This window comes from Aptenodytes patagonicus, chromosome 1, assembly GCF_965638725.1.
Source record: "Aptenodytes patagonicus chromosome 1, bAptPat1.pri.cur, whole genome shotgun sequence".
Lineage (NCBI taxonomy): Eukaryota > Metazoa > Chordata > Aves > Sphenisciformes > Spheniscidae > Aptenodytes > Aptenodytes patagonicus.
In genome coordinates this window covers 210,384,137-210,402,924 of record NC_134949.1, presented here as the reverse complement: position 1 = coordinate 210,402,924, position 18,788 = coordinate 210,384,137, and the positions used below count along the sequence as shown (strand labels likewise).

At 38.4% G+C, this 18,788-nt stretch overlaps 1 protein-coding gene across 3 annotated transcripts in view; it reads left to right on the top strand.

The window, feature by feature from the left end:
• AASDHPPT (aminoadipate-semialdehyde dehydrogenase-phosphopantetheinyl transferase) overlaps nucleotides 1–18,489 on the top strand; it is a 41,282-nt gene extending 22,793 nt beyond the window's left edge. For 2 of the 3 annotated variants that reach the window (XM_076328206.1, XM_076328207.1), the window contains exons 3-6: nucleotides 30–151; nucleotides 645–806; nucleotides 7,471–7,548; nucleotides 14,351–18,489. In XM_076328206.1, coding sequence (XP_076184321.1) covers nucleotides 30–151; nucleotides 645–806; nucleotides 7,471–7,548; nucleotides 14,351–14,509 — 521 coding nt within the window. In that variant the 3' untranslated portion in view covers nucleotides 14,510–18,489. The remainder of the gene's footprint in view (nucleotides 1–29; nucleotides 152–644; nucleotides 807–7,470; nucleotides 7,549–14,350) is intronic. The other variant, XM_076328208.1, reaches the window with a different exon arrangement.
• Nucleotides 18,490–18,788: the final 299 nt, after the last annotated feature.

The following is an 18,788-nucleotide window of genomic DNA, read 5'->3' as shown; positions in this document are numbered from 1 at the left end:
TTTTGTAAATATCTCTTTCTAATTTATAGGTAGTAGCTCGATTCCAAATTTCTTTCGCATCATGAAGCGACAGTTTACTGAAACAGAGTGGGGTGTAATCAAGTCTATGAGTAATGAATGGATGCAGCTGGATATGTTTCATCGGCACTGGGTAATACTTTTTTTTTCTATTTAAAGACTGCAATGCTATAACCTGCACGTTCTATTTTGATATATTTTGTTATTATTTTCATTATGGTAAAATTGTATACTTTTTATAGTTACATGTTCATGTGGAGATAATATTTTAATGGGTTTTATATTTTAGTGATTTTTTTTTAATGTCAGAATAACTTTGGGAAACATAGTACAGCTGATATTTCTAGAAGGATTTATGACTCGTTTTAAACATGCACCCAGAACAAGGTAAAGGGTTCATATCTCTATGTGCCGCTTGATAATTCTAGTTGCATGTTCATTATAATGCAGCAAGTTAGGCTAGGTATTAACAACGCTGATAACTTCTTCTCTTGATAATTGCATCCGTCTCCCCTCACATTTACAGTAGTATAATTTATTTGGTCTACAGTGTCTGCTCAGAAGTAATGTTTACAGAGCAGTTTGAAAACAGCCAGTGTGAATAAAATACATTTATTCTGTTTTAGGCCTTAAAGGAAAGCTTCTTAAAGGCTGTTGGAGTCGGAATTGGCTTTAACTTGCAAAGAATTGAATTTAATGTGTCCCCATTGCAATTGGAAATAGGGAAGATGTATAAGGAGACAAAAATGCTTCTGGATGGAGATAAAGAAGAAGAGTGGATGTTTGAGGTAAGAAATATTCAAATTTATTTTTTCAATAGTGATAAACAGTCTCAATGCCCTATGGTTGCATTGCACATTTGATTTTTTTTAATTGCAGCTTCACACCTTTATTCTGTATAACCACATTGAACATATATCAATCAAAACTTAGGATATAAATCCGCAGTATTTTAAAGTATTTTTGATGATCGCAACAACACCCCAGAGATATATTCATTATAATGGCTTTTTATTTTTTCTGTTCCTGGAGTGTATTTCTTGCACTCTGAAATTCAGCCTAGGATGTGCAGGAAGTTCACTGAAGCATATTCAGAGCTGACTTCTGAACAGTGTCTAAGATTTTAAAGTTCTTCATCAGTTGATCTAGAATGGGACTAGTGATTAACTGACCCCATTAGTTAGTGTTTGTGCTAAATGTTTGAAACAGAGGAGATGTCTTCAGCTCCTTTGGGTTTCTTACTTCTTGTCCATACAAGCTGGTAGAAAAGTGCTTTTGTGGGTTTGGAGTTAGTGTGCTGATTGGCTGCTGTCTGTGGGAATGGAGAGATGCAAAAACCTTGCTTTTACTTAATTGAAACATTAGTTTGGGCTCAGTCTTCTATCTGAGTGTTGGGTTTGGGGTTTTTGTTTGTTTTTCCTTCTTGAAAGTTACTGAGACTTATCACTAAAACATCTCTCCTGTTAGATGTGGTAGAAAACAGTCAACATCATCTAATGTAGTTTAAAGGGTGTAGAGAGAAAGAACTGATAGGGACATGGTTTAGTGGTGGACTTGACAGTGTTAGGTTTACGGTTGGACTTGATGATCTTAAGGGTCTTTTCCAACCTAAATGATTCTATGATTCTATACAATGATCTCAAATTATTTAATTACCCTAAGAAACCAAGCTTTAAAAAAAGTTAAACAAATCACAGTACCATTTCTTTACACCCCAGGAGCACTTTCATTCAGCCACTTAAAACAAAAGAAGAAATGCAAAAGACATTGTGACTTTAAAATTGTCTGTAAAGGGCACCTTGCTCCAGTCTGCTGTAAGTTTGTGCAGCTGGTATATAGCTGACTAGCAATTCAAAGAATACATACTTTGCAATTTCACAAAATAGTCAAGCGCACTTTTCAGTAAGAGTACTCAGTTTCCAATACATGTTTGCATTTTGAAAATATTTACATTGTTGGAGACTACTGTTCCAGTAGAGCTTGTCTAAATGACAAAATTCTGCTGTATGCTTGTTTTGTGTAGTATACAAACTACATGTATGGTACGCATGTAGTAAAAAAGAATGAATGTACCAGTAACATTTAACTTGTAGCGTAAGTTGACCTCTTCACAGTTCATTCCTTTCAGCATTTCTAGCCACATTTGGTTTTGTGTTATTTTAAAACCTGTACTAAATCAGCCCTCTTACTGATATTGCCATACTCTCTAGGAATTGAGTATGTCATGAAATTCACTAGTTAGAATTATAGACTGGCAAAAGAAAGTCTTAGGAAAGACTGTGACACATCTTGTAATAGAATGCTTTCTGTATTAATGCTAACAGTGTACCATTGTCAAGGAAGCATCTACCTCTTTTGACTGACTTCTGGAACTCCTAATTTTGATGATATGCCTGTGGTTGATTGACTAAAATAGCCTGAAGATGATGATGGCGGTAGCTCCCTGTATTACTTAAATGCTTTATAAGTATTTGATTTTTCCTTATTACTTAGTAATTACTGCTAGAAGCTTAGTTTGATTTTTGTCTGAGGAATGTCTCCTGTTCTATGCTTGCCCTCCTGCTTCCCAAGAGCGCAGCCTTATAACAAGGCAGATTGTAGTATTTCAAAGAAAGGATTTATTATCAAGTTTCGTTTAAATACAAGCTCAATTGGGATATAATTTTATTTAAATATCAACATTTATTAAAATTAAATTAAAAAAAAATTAGTTTTTCGGTTACCAATCCCCAGCCTAAAATTAAGCATCACTTTACTTTTTTGTCTTCTCCCAAATTTCTTTCAATTTTGTGCCCGTTTTCTTTCTTACAAAAGTCTTTTTGTTTCATTATTTGCACTTGAGCCAAATTCTTGAAACAACTTGTTAACTGAAAACACTAATTTTGAGATATTTGGAAGAGTCACCCAAGAGAAGTCATTAAGAATCACCTGTACAACTACATATTACTGGTATAGTATTTTCATTGTGTTCCCTGTTGCGCTGAGTTTGCTTGAGTGAACTTTTTCTATCAAATAAAAAATATAATTACCTCACTCTTACTTTTCAGATCTGCCTATATCTTTGTGATAGGAGATGATCGAAGAGAGCAAGGCTGTTTAAAATCCAATTATCACATATTTTGGATTGTCTTATTTCAGTTTTAAAGAGAATCTAGTTTACCAAAAGCAGAAGAGAGAAATAAAGGGGATTTTACCCATTTAAATTACACAAAATATTCTGAAATTTCCTTCAGAAAGTACTGTGTATTGTGAAAAAAGCAACCTAAAAGCATGAAGACTAGAAAAAGATCTACCACCTTATACTTGTCATGACTAAAAGGTCAAGATAAGTAGTAGTGAATCAGAGTAAACCAAAGTTGACACTGTTCAGACACCCTGTAACTTCACAAGAAGAGCAAAGCCTGTTCATATTGGAGATAGAATTTTCTGTAAACATTAAAAAAAATAAATTACTAAATTCTGTTATTTCATTGTAAATACCAAATGAACTACTTTGTTGTGTAGTTGACTGTTTGCAGTCCCTTTACGAAGGGTTTAGTTTTGTTCGAAGTGTCTTTCCCCTCCTCCACTCCTCATATATTTTTGAGCTTGGATAGAAGGCAGTAGCTCAGAAAGAGCCTCTTGTTTGATCTTGATCGATCGGTTTAGCTTTAGGCACTTTTTTTCATATAGTACTCTAGAGATTGCTACTCAGATTCCCTCCAACTGTTTTGGAAGGAGTAGGAGAAAAAAATACAGTAAAACTTCATTTAAAAACATAAATTTAGTTTTAAGATATGTCTGCTATGTGTGTTAAATATGCTTTGTTCACATAGGCAGTGCATGCTGTCCTCCTTTTAAAAAGGTGAATTTGTTTAGTAATAATTAAAGTTTACTAGCCCAGTGAAGAGTGACACAGTATTTGTGTCAGGGTGTTAATTTAGGATGGAGTCATTATTATGATGATGATGATTATTATTATTACGGGTAATTCCATATGCTCCATTTACTTCCTTTGAAGAAGAAAAACTTACAGAATGAAGTATTAGTTAATTTTAATAAAAGTGAAAGAAGTTGATTGATAACAATTATGACAATTTTTATAATTTAAAGATATATATATTATAAACTTATGTTTATCTGTAGCAGATCTGATATGTGGAAACAAAATCCTAATTACTGATTTGAAAAATGTTAAGTGTATTCATGACTCTTTCCTTATTGGTCCCAGTTTTGTACAGTTAATCAGGAAGAATGGCTAGACAACACTTATTGGAATCTATATTAAAGAAGAATCTTAAATGAGACATAAGACAATTCTGTTCTGGTCCCTACCTCAATTTTGGATACAACCAGTTTATAAAGGAAGCACCCAATTTATCCTAAACCTCACTCGGGGATTAGGAATCACCTGGCATCACTGCTGCTACACAAATAATTGTTTGCATTTTTTCACAAAAAATGTTTGCTTGGTTTGTCTATAAGCAAATACATTACTTCCAGAATATGAATTTCAAACTGAGATTACCTGGGTCAATTTGAAACATATTTAGTAATTGTTGTTGGTATGCAACTGTAATGTAGTCTTTCACCCTCAGTAAGAGAAGTTAATCCTGTAGTATTGTAAGGAATAAATAGGAATGGAAACTTTTACTTCTAAGACTAGCTAATCCAACTGGATTCACACAGCAATTAGTTCTGCTTGCTGGGAAGGTACAGTTTCCTCATAAGCTGTCTGTTGTTGAGTGAATCCAGAATGATTTGAATCCCAGACACATCATTCTGCCGAGCATTTGAAATGAGGTCATTATAAGTGTCTGTGTGCCTGTAGCTTGAATAGCTCTAGTAGCACTTCGGTTCTGTGCAGAGAAAAACAAATTTTGATCCATTATATGTTTTCTGGTTTATAGAGAGGAATTTTAACAAAACAAACTCTTTACCACAGAGGAATTCTGTATGATTGTCCTCTTTCTCCTTTTGTTTAATCATCTATTTCCATTTAAGAAGTTGGATTTATTTTATAAGCTGGTGTAGCAATATCCAGATGAATAGGGAAGCAAGCTGATTCGCTGTCTTTTATGGTTTCAGTATGTTTCATTAACTCCATAGCTTAAGGTCTTTGCTGGCTGCTAGTAGGGGCCAGGAAAGATCTCCTTCCCTTCTGTATTTGGTTTGGATTTACATTTCTCTGAAGCAGCAAAGATAAGATGAAGGACATAGTTTGTTATGTTTTATTGTAAGATGCTGAAAACTCTTCTGTGACCACAGAGAATATGTGAAGTAAATGCGGTGGAACCTTCTGAATTCATTGTCCAATGGGCAGGGTCTATGCAGGGGAATGGTCCCCATTTAGATCTAAAGAGTCACTGACTGTTAAATGCAGCTTTGAGCTGACAAAAAAATTATTTCATTACCAAAATATGTAGAAGACTTTAATATGTTTTTAGTTGCACAAACGAAGTAATACATAAGTTCACTTCACAAAGAAATTTCTGTGCGTTTAGCTTAAAGCTGTAACACAGTTGTTTGCAAACTTCTGACTACGTGTGTAGGCTACTGCTGAATGTGCTGTACTGTGTCCTCTGTTCTGATCAGTCTTTAACCTCTTGGACATGCAAAAAATGAAAGAAGGGGGGGAAATGAAGTGGTTAAAAACTGAATGTAGTCATTTTTCCATCTAGACAAACACAAAACACTGTCACCCTAGAACTATATAAATTGTTTAGCAACACTTGATCAAACATCTAATTTTCATAGTCTTTTTTTTTTTGAGGAAGTTATAGAAATGTGCGATGTGTACAAATGGTTAGATTTCATCAAACCTGAGGTAGCATTCTTTATGCTTGACTTATTTTCAGTCTTGTACCCTAGTAAAGGAACAGAAAACTTAGTAAAATACTTCATAGTAAGTACACCTATAGCTCTCGCAGTCATGGGAAATACCACTTACACTGCAGACTTGTTAGTGTTTCTCATGTGCATAAAATATTTCTCCTAATCTAGACAAAATTGAAATAGTCATTTTCTTACTAGTGCTTTGCGGAAAGGTAAAACAACATGAGCTTGATGTTTTGTTTTTAAATAGGTGAGGGATACAAAGTTCACTGCTAAATCTGTCAAATAGGCACAGTTTTGGTGCTGAAGAGATCAAAGTAAAAACACAGTTCTACTCCCACACCAGTACCTATCTGCCAAGACACCCACATCTTTGCCAGTAAAGTCCCCCAACCTTATAGTTGTACTGCTGCTACACATGGCTAGAGCAGCTGCTGTCTTGGCTGAGCTGGGTTGAATAGATCTGAGCTGAGCATCTTGGCACTTTTTTTATATACAGGGCTGTTTGGGAATCACAGAAATGGTATCCTTGCAGCTGAAATCTTTGAAAATCCTATAGAGTAGATGAGCTGTAGAGAAGCCTAATGCAGACTGACAGCGTTGTTTTGAAAGACATTTTGCTTAAATTAAAAGAGGAAAAGAAAAAAATGTAACCAACAACCTGTCAGACAAAATAGGAGGACATCGTGATGCTGTCTTTATGTGATAATGTAGGGCAGTTAGATTATTTCCCAAGGAAGTGGAAATTGGAGGTTCCGTCATACCTCCCAGGAGAATATACAGACTGCTAGCTTATTTTCAGGTTAATGGTGATATCTAAATTATTCATTTTTCTAGGTAAAATTTAGAAAGTTTGTGCAGAAATTATGTGAAAATTTTTGGATAAATAAGCAAGGAAAACATTATCCCCCCCTTATATATAAATAAAAAAAGTCAACAGAATTATGACTTAACTATATAATAAACACTATTCAGAAAGAGTATGTAGAAGTGTTTTTTTCTGAAATGAATTGTTTAGGTTGAATTCTTAGCCTTTCTAGAGGAAAACACTTTTAAACAAAACTATTAAATAGATAAACTATGTTATTAAATATATAGTTATATATCTAGAAATGTTTTTTGAGGAAAATTGATTCGTATTTACACAGAGTAGTGCTCAGACTGCCCTGTCAGAAATTTGAAGTTGTGATCTAATATGCTGTCTGAAGCCAAAAGTAAGAGAGTCATTGATTTAAGTTTATACTTACATTGGGTTTTTTTCAGAATACCTTCCAGAAGTTCACACTTCATCTCATTGGAAGAGAGATCACTAAGATGGGTTATATGGCTTGTGACTTAGAAGGGACTGGTAAAGGAATGCTAAGGTCACAAAATTGTATATAAATATCTACAAATGGGTGAGATGATGGTAACCTATAGTAACCAGTTCAGCCCTGTTAGCTTTTTAATGTATCTGCATCCTTGAGCTCTCCAACAACACTGCTAAAAAGGGCTATTGCTTTTTGAATGTCATTATTTTAAAGTATTTTAAATGATGTTCTGCTATTGTTCTGAACCATATTCTAAATAATTACACAGTCTTTGCTGGAAACAGAGTAGAGAAAATGCATTTACATTGCCATTTTTCATCTTTACTAGGAAACCCGGTTAGATGACCATCACCATGTTGCAGTGGCTCTTGGGAAACAGGAGGGATTTGGACAGAAGCATTCTGATGTAAGAAATGATGAAACATTTTCAGGTCTTGGTAACTAATCACTTGAACATAAACTTAGTCTGATGCTGTAGCTAAAAGTGTGTTATCTCAGATGTAGGGCCAAGGAGAAAGCTTATCTTAAGCACAGCATTAACGAGATTGTTACTGAACTGTTACCTCTAGTTCTGTTGTGCCTATTTCAGGAAAGGTCTGGGAAGGAGAAACGGTTTCAGAGGACAGCAACAGATAATGTCAGATCTGGAATGTATGCGTTACAGCATTCAGCGTGTTCATCCAAAAGAAGATTAGGTGATTTTTGTCACAGCCTGCTAGTAGTCATGTGGGAAAGATGGTTTTCACAGAGGGAAATGGAGACAGTGAACCAGTCTGGACTGCGAAACTAGTACAGCACCTCACCGAGTTGATTTTAATGGGGGACTGTCAGTGCATGTATCCCAGAGCAGATCCATCTCTCAAACACCATTATGACAAGATAACCCTTGAGACAAGCAACAACAACCAGCAGATGGGAAGAAGAGCAGTGTTAGTCTTCATTCCGTGTGGTCTCTTTATTGAGAGAAGCAACAAAGCTACTTAAGCTTTTCAGGATTTTCTGTGTAACTTAACAAAGATCTGGGTCATGAAAAAAGCAATAAAAGTCAAATTTGAGGCAGACTGGCAAGTTGTAGCCAAAATAGCCAGAGAGTCAGCAAAGGAAAGTGTAACAAATTGCCAGGTTTGTCTGTAGTGTTTTAGTTGCTCAGAAGAAAACCAGTTAGTTGTTTTCTGTTATTTAGATACAAAGGTTCTGCCAGGAACTAGAAAAAAAATAATAAGTATATGAATGGATAAAAGGATGAAAGTGATCATGCACACATCTATCATGGTCATAAAGTCTGAGTCTGTGATCATGGATAACACAGAAAGGCAGACCTTTTAACTAGTATTGGTTAGATTAAAAAAAGATGTATAAACTATCTTTGAGGATTTACTGTGGTAAATCAGTGCTCAAATATTCTTTAAGAAAATATGCATTCTGTTTGGCAGGACATACTTAAGTTTCCAGTGGGGCTGCATATCATTCTTCGTACAGGAATACTGATAGATGTCAGTCTGAGGTGAAAAGAAGGTGGCCATTATTTCTAAAGACAATTACCTAAGTATTCTACAAAAATCCAGGATTTTTAAGTACTGACCTTCACCATCACTGTCACACACCTTAAAATTATCATAGAAAGAATAGGCATGGTATCAAGAGTTATGATAAAAAGTCTGAATCCAGAAAGTCTCAAAGGCATACTTGTCCACTGACTAAATTTGTGATGACCTAAATTTCATTAGCTCAATTCACTGAAAAAAGGTCATTTTTTTAAATAGGACAAGTGAGCATTCTGTGACTCCACAGTATGGAAGTAAAGTGAAAATTTCTGTACTATTGCATTGTGCCTTTTCAGGACTCCTTCTAACAGGAATGCGGAGGAAACAAAAGTGGCCTTCTCTCTTTCTAACAGAACTGTAAAAAAGGAATCTATGTATTGCTAGATGTGTTGAGAGGAGAAGGTGTTCTTCGTCTTAGTTTAAAAAAATTGAGTGTGTAGACATTATGCTATTGCTTTGGGATGTCAGTGCTTGTCTCTGTTCCCTCTCTGCTATAACAGGAGTAATTCTTTATGTCCTGTTTGCAGAACATGTACTTTCAGTGAGCTTTCTTCCCAACCTGATAGCAAGTACCTACAATTCAAAGGAAAGACCAATTGTTAGTTTAAAGTACTATAATTTAAATTCTCAGTGTCAAGAATCTTAACAAAATGTCCACTAGTGATGGCTATATATTTGAAGAGACAGAATATTTATCTGCACTCTTACCTAGATCTAGACAGTTATCTGAGACAGGTCTCAATGAAAGATGGCTGAGTTTATAATTCTTTATAATTCCTATGTGGGCTATAAAATATCTTTTCACCTATCACTTGCTAGATTTCACAGGACTTGTGATGAATTCAGTCAGAACACACTTGTCTTCAGACAAGCATGTGCTGAAGTTCAAACTAGATCTCTTAAGCCTCTGAGATAAGTAGATTGTTAGTTCATATTTGGTATGCATCTGTGATGTCACTTGCATGGCTCTAGGCCCAGTTCCTGCAGCTTTACCTCACCTCCAAAATGCCAGATGAACAGGAATCTCTCAGCACCATGTTACTTGTTAGAGGATATAGTGATGGGCAGCTCAATTAACTTTTGCTTTCAGTCTGCATTGGACAACTTTGAGTTGTGCTGTGCTGTTACAACAAACACAAACCATTTTGTTGTCTCTCCATTTATTCCTAACAGTAGCTTACTGCTCAAACACTGGAGCGAAGAATAGACATTTTTGCTCTTTTACCGATTTACTGACCTACCTTCATTGATGTGACAGGAAGGGATAACAAAATCAACAAAACGTGCCTTAGGTGAGGTCACCTCCAGCACTTGCATGTAAGCAAGCAAATGCCTACAAGGCACCATTATGGACAAATCCTCCATATCCTCTCCAGGAACTCAACATGTTGGGGTGCCTCTCTAAAGTGCCTGTACACGGGTGCACACAGTATGGGGAATAACCATGATGAGTTAGAGATCTGTGTGCAATTGCAGGGCTATGATCTTGTTGGGATCATGGAGACATGGTGGGATGGCTCTCATGGCTGGAGTGTTGCAATCAAGGGGTACAGGCTCTTTAGGAAGGACAGGCTGGGAAGATGAAGAGGGGGAGTTGCCCTTTATATGAGAGAGCAGCTGGAATGCACAGAGCTTTACCTGGGGATGAATGAGGAGCCAGCTGAGAGTTTATGAGTTAGGATTAAAGAGAGGGCAAGTCCAGGTGACGTTATAGTGGTTGTCTGCTATATGCCACCTATAAGACCAGAAAGTGGATCAGGCCCTCTACAGACAGATAGAAGTAGCCTCTCATTCACAGGCCCTCATCCTCATGGGGGACTTGAACCACCCCAATATCTGCTGGAGAGACACAGCAGGACATAAGCAATCCAGGAGGCTCCTGGAGTCCATTGACAGCAACTTCCTCCTCCAAGGGATAGAGGAGCCAACAAGGAGAGGTGCTCTGCTAGACCTCATACTCACCAACAAGGAGGGTCTTGTTGGGGATGTGAGGATCAAGGGCAGACTTGGCTACAGTGAACGTGAGATGGAGTTCAGGATCCTGGGGGCAAGGAGAAGGGCTCACAGCCCTGGATTGAGGAGAGCAGACTTTGGCCTCCTCAAAAATGTGCTTGGAAGTCCTGTGTGATAAGGCCTCAAAGGGAAGCGGGGCCTAAAAGAACTGGTTAATATTCAAGGATCACCTCCTCCAAGATCAAGAGAGTTCCATCCCAACAAATATGAAGTCAGGCAAAAATGCCAGGAGGCCTTCATGGATGAACAAAGAGCTCCTAGCCAAACTCAAACACAAAAAAGAAGCATGGAGAGGGTGGAAGCAAGGATGGGTAACCTGGGAGGAATACAGAAACATTGTCTGAGCATCCAGGGACGAAGTTAGGAAAGCTAAAGCCCAAATGGAATTTAATCTGGCCAGGGATGTCCAAGGCAACAAGAAGGGCTTCTATAACTGCATAGGAGACAAAGGGAAGACTAGGGAAAATATGGTCCCTTTGTTTGATGAGACAGAGGCCCTGAGTACACAGCACATGGAAAAGGCTGAGGTACTGAATGCCTTCTTTGCCTCAGTCTTTAATAGCAAGACCGCCCTTCAGGAATCCCAGGTCCCAGAGACCAGAGAGGAAGGAGCAAGGAAGATGTACCCTTGGTGGAAGATGATCAGGTCAGGGAATACTTAAGCAAACTGGATGTACGTTAAGTCCATGAGCCCTTATGGAATGAAGCTGGCAGATGTCATTGCGAGGCCAGTCTCCATAATCTTTGGTTGATCATGGCGACTGGGAGAAGTGCCCAAAGACTGGAAGAAAGCAAATGCCACTCTGTCTTCAAGGAGGACCCAGGGAATTACAGGCCCATCAGCCTCGCCTCGATCTCTCGAAAGGTGGCAGAGCAGCTAATTCTGGAAACCATTTCCAGGCACATCAAGGACAAAGAAATCGTCAGGACTAGTCAGCGTAGCTTCACCAAGAGAAAGTCATGCTTGACCAACTTGGTAAACTTCTACAATGAAATGACTGGCCTGGTAGATGAGGGGAGAGCAGTGGATATTGTCTACCTAGAGTTCAGTACCTTCTACCTCTGACATTGTCTCTCATAAGATCCTCCTAGAGAAAATGTTGATGTATGTATTGGATAAGCAGACAGTGAGGTGCACTGAAAACTGGCTGAACGGTTGGGCCCAGGGGGTGGCGATCAGTGGCACAAAGTCTGGTTGGGGGCCAGTAACTAGCGATGTACTCCAGGGGTCAAAACTGGATCCAGTCCTGTTTAACATCTTCATTAATGATCTGGATGATCATAGAATCATTGAGGTTGGAAAAGACCTCTAAGATCATCAAGTCCAACCGTCGACCCAACACCACCATGTCCACTAAACCATGTCCCTAAGTGCCTCATCCTCTTGTCTTTTAAATACCTCCAGGGATGGGGACTCCACCACTTCCCTGGGCAGCCTGTTCCAATGTTTCACCACTCTTTCAGTAAAGAAATTTTTCCTCATGTCCAATCTAAACCTCCCCTGCCGCAACTTGAGGCCATTTCCTCTCGTCCTATCGCTTGTTACTTGGGAGAAGAGACCGACACCCACCTCGCTACAACCTCCTTTCAGGGAGTTGTAGAGAGCGATGAGGTCTCCCCTCAGCCTCCTTTTCTCCAGGCTAAACAGTCCCAGTTCCCTCAGCCGCTCCTCATCAGACTTGTTCTCCAGACCCCTCACCAGCCTCGTTGCCCTTCTCTGGACACGCTCCAGCACCTCAATGTCCTTCTTGTAGTGAGGGGCCCAAAACTGAACACAGTATTCGAGGTGCGGCCTCACCAGTGCCGAGTACAGGGGCACGATCACTTCCCTACTCCTACTGGCCACACTATTCCTGATAGTGATGATGGCGCAGAGTGTACCCTCAGTAGGTTTGCTGGTGACACAAAACTGGGAGGAGTGGCTGATATGCCAGGGGGTCGTGCTGCCATCCAGAGGGACCTCGACAGGCTGGAGAAATGGGCCCACAGGAACCTCATGCAGTTCAACAAAGAGAAGTGCAAAGTCCTGCACCAGGGGAGGAACAACCCCAGGTACCAGGACATGCTGGGGGCCAGCCAGCTGGAAAGCAGCTTTACAGAAAAGGACCTGGGGGTCCTGGTGGACACCAGACTGAACATGAACCAGCAATGGGCCCTTGCAGCAAAGAAGGCTAATGGCATCCTGGGCTGCATTCGACAAAGTATTGGCAGCAGGTTGAGGGAGGTGATCCTTCCCCTCTACTCAGCACTGGTGAGGCCACATCTGGGGTGCTGTGTCCAGTTCTAGGCTTCTCAGTACAAGAGAGACATGGACATACTGGAGAGAGCCCAGTGAAGGGCCAGAAAGATGATTAAGGGACTGGAACGTCTCTCCTATGAGACAAGGCTGAGAGAGCTGGGATTGTTCAACCTGGAGAAGAGAAGGCTCGGGGGGATCTTAGTAATGTATCTACCTGAAGGGAGTGTGCAAATTAGAGCCAGGTTCTTTTCATCGGTGCCCAGTGACAGGACCAGAGGCAGTGGGCACAAGCTGACACACACAGGAGGTTCCCTCTGAATGTCAGGAAACACTCTTGCCCCGCCCCCACCACTGTGAGGGTGACCGAGATTGCTCAGGGAGGTTGTGGAGTCTCCATCCATGGCGATATTCAAAAGCTGTCTGGACACGGTGCTGGGCCACTGGCTCTAGGTGGCTTTGCTTGAGCAGGGGGATTGGACCAGATGACCTCCAGAGCACCCTTCCAATCTCAGCCATTCTGTGATGACCAGATGTCAGTATTCGCTCCCCAAGAAGTTAACAGTACATTAGCCTGCATCAGAAATGTGTCAGTTTGTGTGATGTACAGAATAACTCCACTGTAGAGTTGCCCTGCTGAATTCTATCAAATATTAAACGTTAAGAATATGTTGCTTGAGCAAATGCCGAATTTAGAAGGATCAGCTACATTCATGTTCGATTCATGCAGCTGTACTATTTGCCCTGCTGTTTGGAAAGAATTACACTTGCAGATAGCATACAGCAGGCTGCACAGTAACGTGCTCAAAAAACCAACCCTTTTTTTCTTTGAAATGTGATTTTTCTTGAAGTGATGGAACTAACACAGAGCCCATGACACTCATTTCTAGTATCTCAGTCTGCATTTAATCTGGATTTAACACGGGGAATTGTGGGTTCATTGTGACCACTTTTGTCCTTAAATAGCATGAGTTTGAGAGAAGCATAAACACGCTCGGTGATTGCTGGTATTAAAAAGAGTATGAATAGGCACACCTCTAGTGCAATAAATCCTCATGCTATCATCTCAAATAATCATGCTTGCTGGAGAATGAAGTACAGTTTGTTGGTGGGTTTTTTCTCCCTTTTTTCTGGACTTAAACACTCATCCTGTGGTATTTACAGCATTCTCTATCCCTTGTTCTTTCAGTTTTCTGAACTGAATTTCAAAGAAAAACTTGCTTTTCCTGTGTGACCTGTTACATGCTTCTGTTAGTTACTATATAGCCTAAATTAGGGACAGTGACATTGGTCTCAACTGGAATATTTTCTTTTTTCTTCAGTAAGCAATGTGTAGTTTAAACTGGACAGGGAATATTGCAGGAAGAAAACTGAGATTTATTGATTCATCTAATACTAATATGTCTTTTCCTTAGGTATGTTCCATGGAGCCTAACCAACCGCAGTTTACATTATTGACTTTTGAAGATTTAGTTGCATCTGGTATTCCAGTCACACCTGAGGATTCTGCATATTGGGATAATTTTTGTTGTAAGCAGGAGAGTCCAGTGAAACAGAACTCGCATTCAAGATAAGAATGCATATAAGAAAAAGAAAATTGTCAAAGTTGTTTTGCTGTTACTCTACATAATTCAGAGTGTGGGAATAAGTGTACATGTGTAAATGAAACAAGTTTTTCCTTATTTAAACTAACGGTCTGATTTTCACCTTTTTAAAATTGACATTCTTTATAAATATCTTAAGGAAGATGTGTGTTTCCTCGCTGAAGGAATTCTGAGTGAAAAATCTAAGCTGACCACATGCTTTTTTGCTTCTCCATGCCTGTGGTTCTTACACTTCAATAATTACCTATGCTAGGAACAGGGAGCAGAGCTACAATAATGTTGTTGATTAGTCAACAAGTGTTTAATGTATAAAAATGTGTTTCTGTACTTCATTTATGCTGAAGCTTAAATTATGATACTGCCTTTTCTCTTACAAAAATAATAGTTTTATTCTCAGATGGATGAATAAAGCCAGAAGAATTGGTACAAATCCTTTTGCTTTTAGTATATACTGCAAGTGTTTGTACAACACTTTGTATTTGTGTAATAGCAGGCTGAAGAAGTCTGAATCTTAGTAGCCTTAGAACTACATCTGTGCAAAACTAGTTTGAGGCAGGGAATTATCTTACAAGTATTTAATATCCTTTTCACTTACAATCTTTGTTAATTAAAGCTTCCTCTGTGTAACTTAGGATTTGATTTTTAACAGTTTTTTGGGGTTTTGGGTTTTTTTTTGTAGTTTTTCCCTCAGCAATAGATATAAGCCAAACAGCAGTTCAATTTTCCTAGACTTGCATTTACATCTGTACTGTTGTAGACACTAAGTCATGTAGGGGGAAAAAAAGACAACAAAAAAAGCCTATTTACTTTTTTCTAAATAGTCTCGTAACATCTGAAGACAGAATATTTTATTGTTTTACAGTGAATTAAAATTTCTGGAGAAAATCTGTAGATCTTGAGTGCATCTTTAGAGTATTTCGTATTCTTTTTCAAAACAAATCCTATTTTGTGCCATTACCTCTCACTTTTCTTTCTAGAAGTCACAGATACATCGCGGTCCGTCTAAATGTAAGGAAACATACTGAACAGAATGAGTCATGCTGCGCAGAATGATTTTCACAACTAAAAAGAGTTCATTTCTGTCCTACAGTTAAACATAGATCTTCAGTGACTTTGGGTTTGTGTACAACTTGGCTGCACCCTGTATTCTGACTAAAGGAGAATCTACTTGTAGTGTAACCATTGAAGCCATGCCTTATTACAAAGATAAAGTTTAGAGAGAGAAGTATGACAGTTTTACAATATTATACATGCTTTTGGAGTTTTACTGTAGATAATTCTGAATTCAAATATGCTGTTAATCTTTCCTACTTCTACCAGTTCTGATTAATATTTTTGTTTCCATTTCAATGACTCTCTCATCTTGCATGCTAATCATAGTTTTTGGTGGTTTGCTTTTTTCCTCCAAAACTGCAAATCAGTGAAGCAGTGACTCTTCTCTCCAGACTCTACAGGGGTTAAATTAGATGTTCAGTAACTTCAAATCTGAAGTTAACAGAAATATAGAATAATTTATATACAAATTGTAAGTCAAGTATTCCAGACTGTTTTTTTAAATTAAATACAACTTGCGATAAATAATTGGCCCTCCATGGAGGCCAGAAAAGGCTATTCAGTGGATATGTAATGGTATCATTTACTGGGACAGGATATTTTTAACTGGTTCAGTTGACTCTGTCTTACTTTGTTCTACCTGAAGTGTACTATAATCTGAGATGGGCAAGCATGTGAAGGTGCTTAAGAGCTTAAGTGCTTGAGATAACTAGAAGTGTTGTCAAGCTGAAAGAAAGGACTTGTTCTGCCACAGGTTTTGAAAGTCTGCAGAATAAGGAGGCCTATTCAGAGTATGAGGGGCTGGAGAGTACTGAGCTCCATGGCTGGCTGGCTGTTAACTGGTCCAGTATATGCCAATCCTCACCAGTCACTGAGGACTCCATCAATTACAGCTTTACCAGCCAGTTTAAATTGCCAACTTTTTTGCTGGGACAATGAAATGAACTGCAAATATGGGGTAACATGAATGGAGAATTTTCAGATGTAAATTTCTGGGGATAAAGGAATTAATTTCATATTAGAGACGATTTATTTTTGCGTGGTGACAGTGTCTCAAAACAGAATTTTTCTTTCATTGGAAAGAGTTTAAAAAGTATTAATGAAATTATTTATAATATTGTGCTTGCATGTAAGTAGAGGACAAACCAATTTTGTTAAATTAGAAAATTATACTTGGTTTGCTTGCCAGGAATATGATAATTTTCAGGACTATATCTAATTAGAAAGGTTAGAAAAATAAAGGGAGTTTGTTTTGGTTAGCTTTTCATGAAATAAAAGCGTAGTTTCTAACAGTCCAAGACAGAATCGTCTAGAAGATTGCAGTTCTTCACATTATGATTTTTTTCCATGTTTTTGATTTACACTGAGCTATTTGAAAAATAAGATTAATCTCTTTTTTTTTAACCTTAGGTAGCAATAAGGTTAGGTGATGGTAATGCCTTGTGAAGAGCTACTTGAGTCAGGTTGTTTAGTGTCAGTGCAAACGGACAGAATTTTTACACTTGCTTTTACCACTGTGGGAAAGAGCAGCTGTATAGTTACGGAATTATCAGCTAAAAGCATGCTGCTAAAAGCCCAGCAAGACACTGACTCTTTATGAATGTAAATGATCCTTCTCAAAGTTATCAGAATGTTTTTCTGGGCATCTGTGTACTGTAGAGGCACGTATTAGAATAAATATTGCTAGCGTGTACAGATAAATTAATGTAATCTCACAGCTCTAAGAATTTTTTTTTTTTTATTTCACCATCACACTTTCCCTTATATAAAAAACTGAGCCCTGTATGCACACATGGCCATAACACTGGCTTCCTTGCATTTCCTCAGAATACAGTCTTAATGTCCACAGAGTGTCTCTGCCATTTTTAGAAATACTGGTCCAGCACAGCTCCAGCTTCCCTCCCTAGTTCAGGTTGTTGGCCCAGTCCAGCGCAGATGAGCTGACCTTTGCTGGTCTCCCATCACTCTTCTATCTGCAAAAAATTTCCCAGTCATGTCTAGAAGCCCTCTGGCCTTCAGGTTCCTTCTCCAGAGCTCCATTCCTTTTTCTGTTTTGTATTCTGTATACGGCTCTACACATGACCATACCACGAACCTGGATCCTAAAGGGCAAGAAGCTGCAAAAACACTCCACATGAGCCTTTCCCAGCAGGGGCTGTGGCTAGGTAGTTGTTTTCCCTACGGAACAGGATTGACCAGCCTCCCTGTTTCTGAAAGCACAGATTTAGATCTTAGATCGGATCCGCTGCCCTAGACTTCTGATCAACCCAGTGTTTAGGTCTCTGACCTAAAAATAAAAAAAAAGTTTTAAAAAGTTTTGGTCTTCAGTGAGCAGATTGGCAAAAGTGAATAAATGTGGTTTAGTTTGGACATATTATCATGTTTGAACCTTTGTGTATCTTGCATAAAAATTCTTAGAGTGGATTAGGAACTTCAGGGGATAAAACTGTGTTCAAGACAATTTGCATCTGTGTGACGAGACTGGTGCCATTTGATGTGAAAATCTGTAACTTTGAAAAGAGGATCATATGAATTTGCTCTTAGCCTTTCACGTCGTCTGTAAACCTACGCAAGATGTATATTGTTATTATATTATGGGATCAAATGCACTGATGTTAATCAAAGGTATGTGCTTCACGTTCCTCTGGGATACAGCTATTTTGGATTGCTCTACACTGTATAGAAAATGTAGGCAGGAAAATAAGTTCTGAATTGTTCTTGAGAGACAACATTTTAAAAGTTTTTTTCAAAAAGTCACTTTTTGCAATACATTATTTTCTTGTGCTGTATATACAGTTTTTTATGGCCAGATACTATTTATGACTCTTATTTCTGCTAAGATTGAGTTTAATTTCTGTATTGAAATAAAAAGTGGGGGGTTTTGTGTTGGTGTTCTGATTTTGTGTTGCCTATTTATGGTTCTACCTTTCTGAGTTACTTTTTTTTTTCTCAGTATTATTTAGATCCAGACACAGGTGGGATTACTGAAACGCCTAACACTCCTTTGTTATTTCTAAAACAATTCATGGGAACACAGAACTGTATGCTCCTAGTGACATCCTTTAGATGAATCATGAAACAAAGGTCTGGATCAGCTGCCCACTCTGTGGCATTCTTGTAAGACTAGGTGTGTTCAAGTCTTTCTTCCAGGACCACTCCCTGGTTTCTTCCTGCAAGTTTAATTTAATAATGTGCA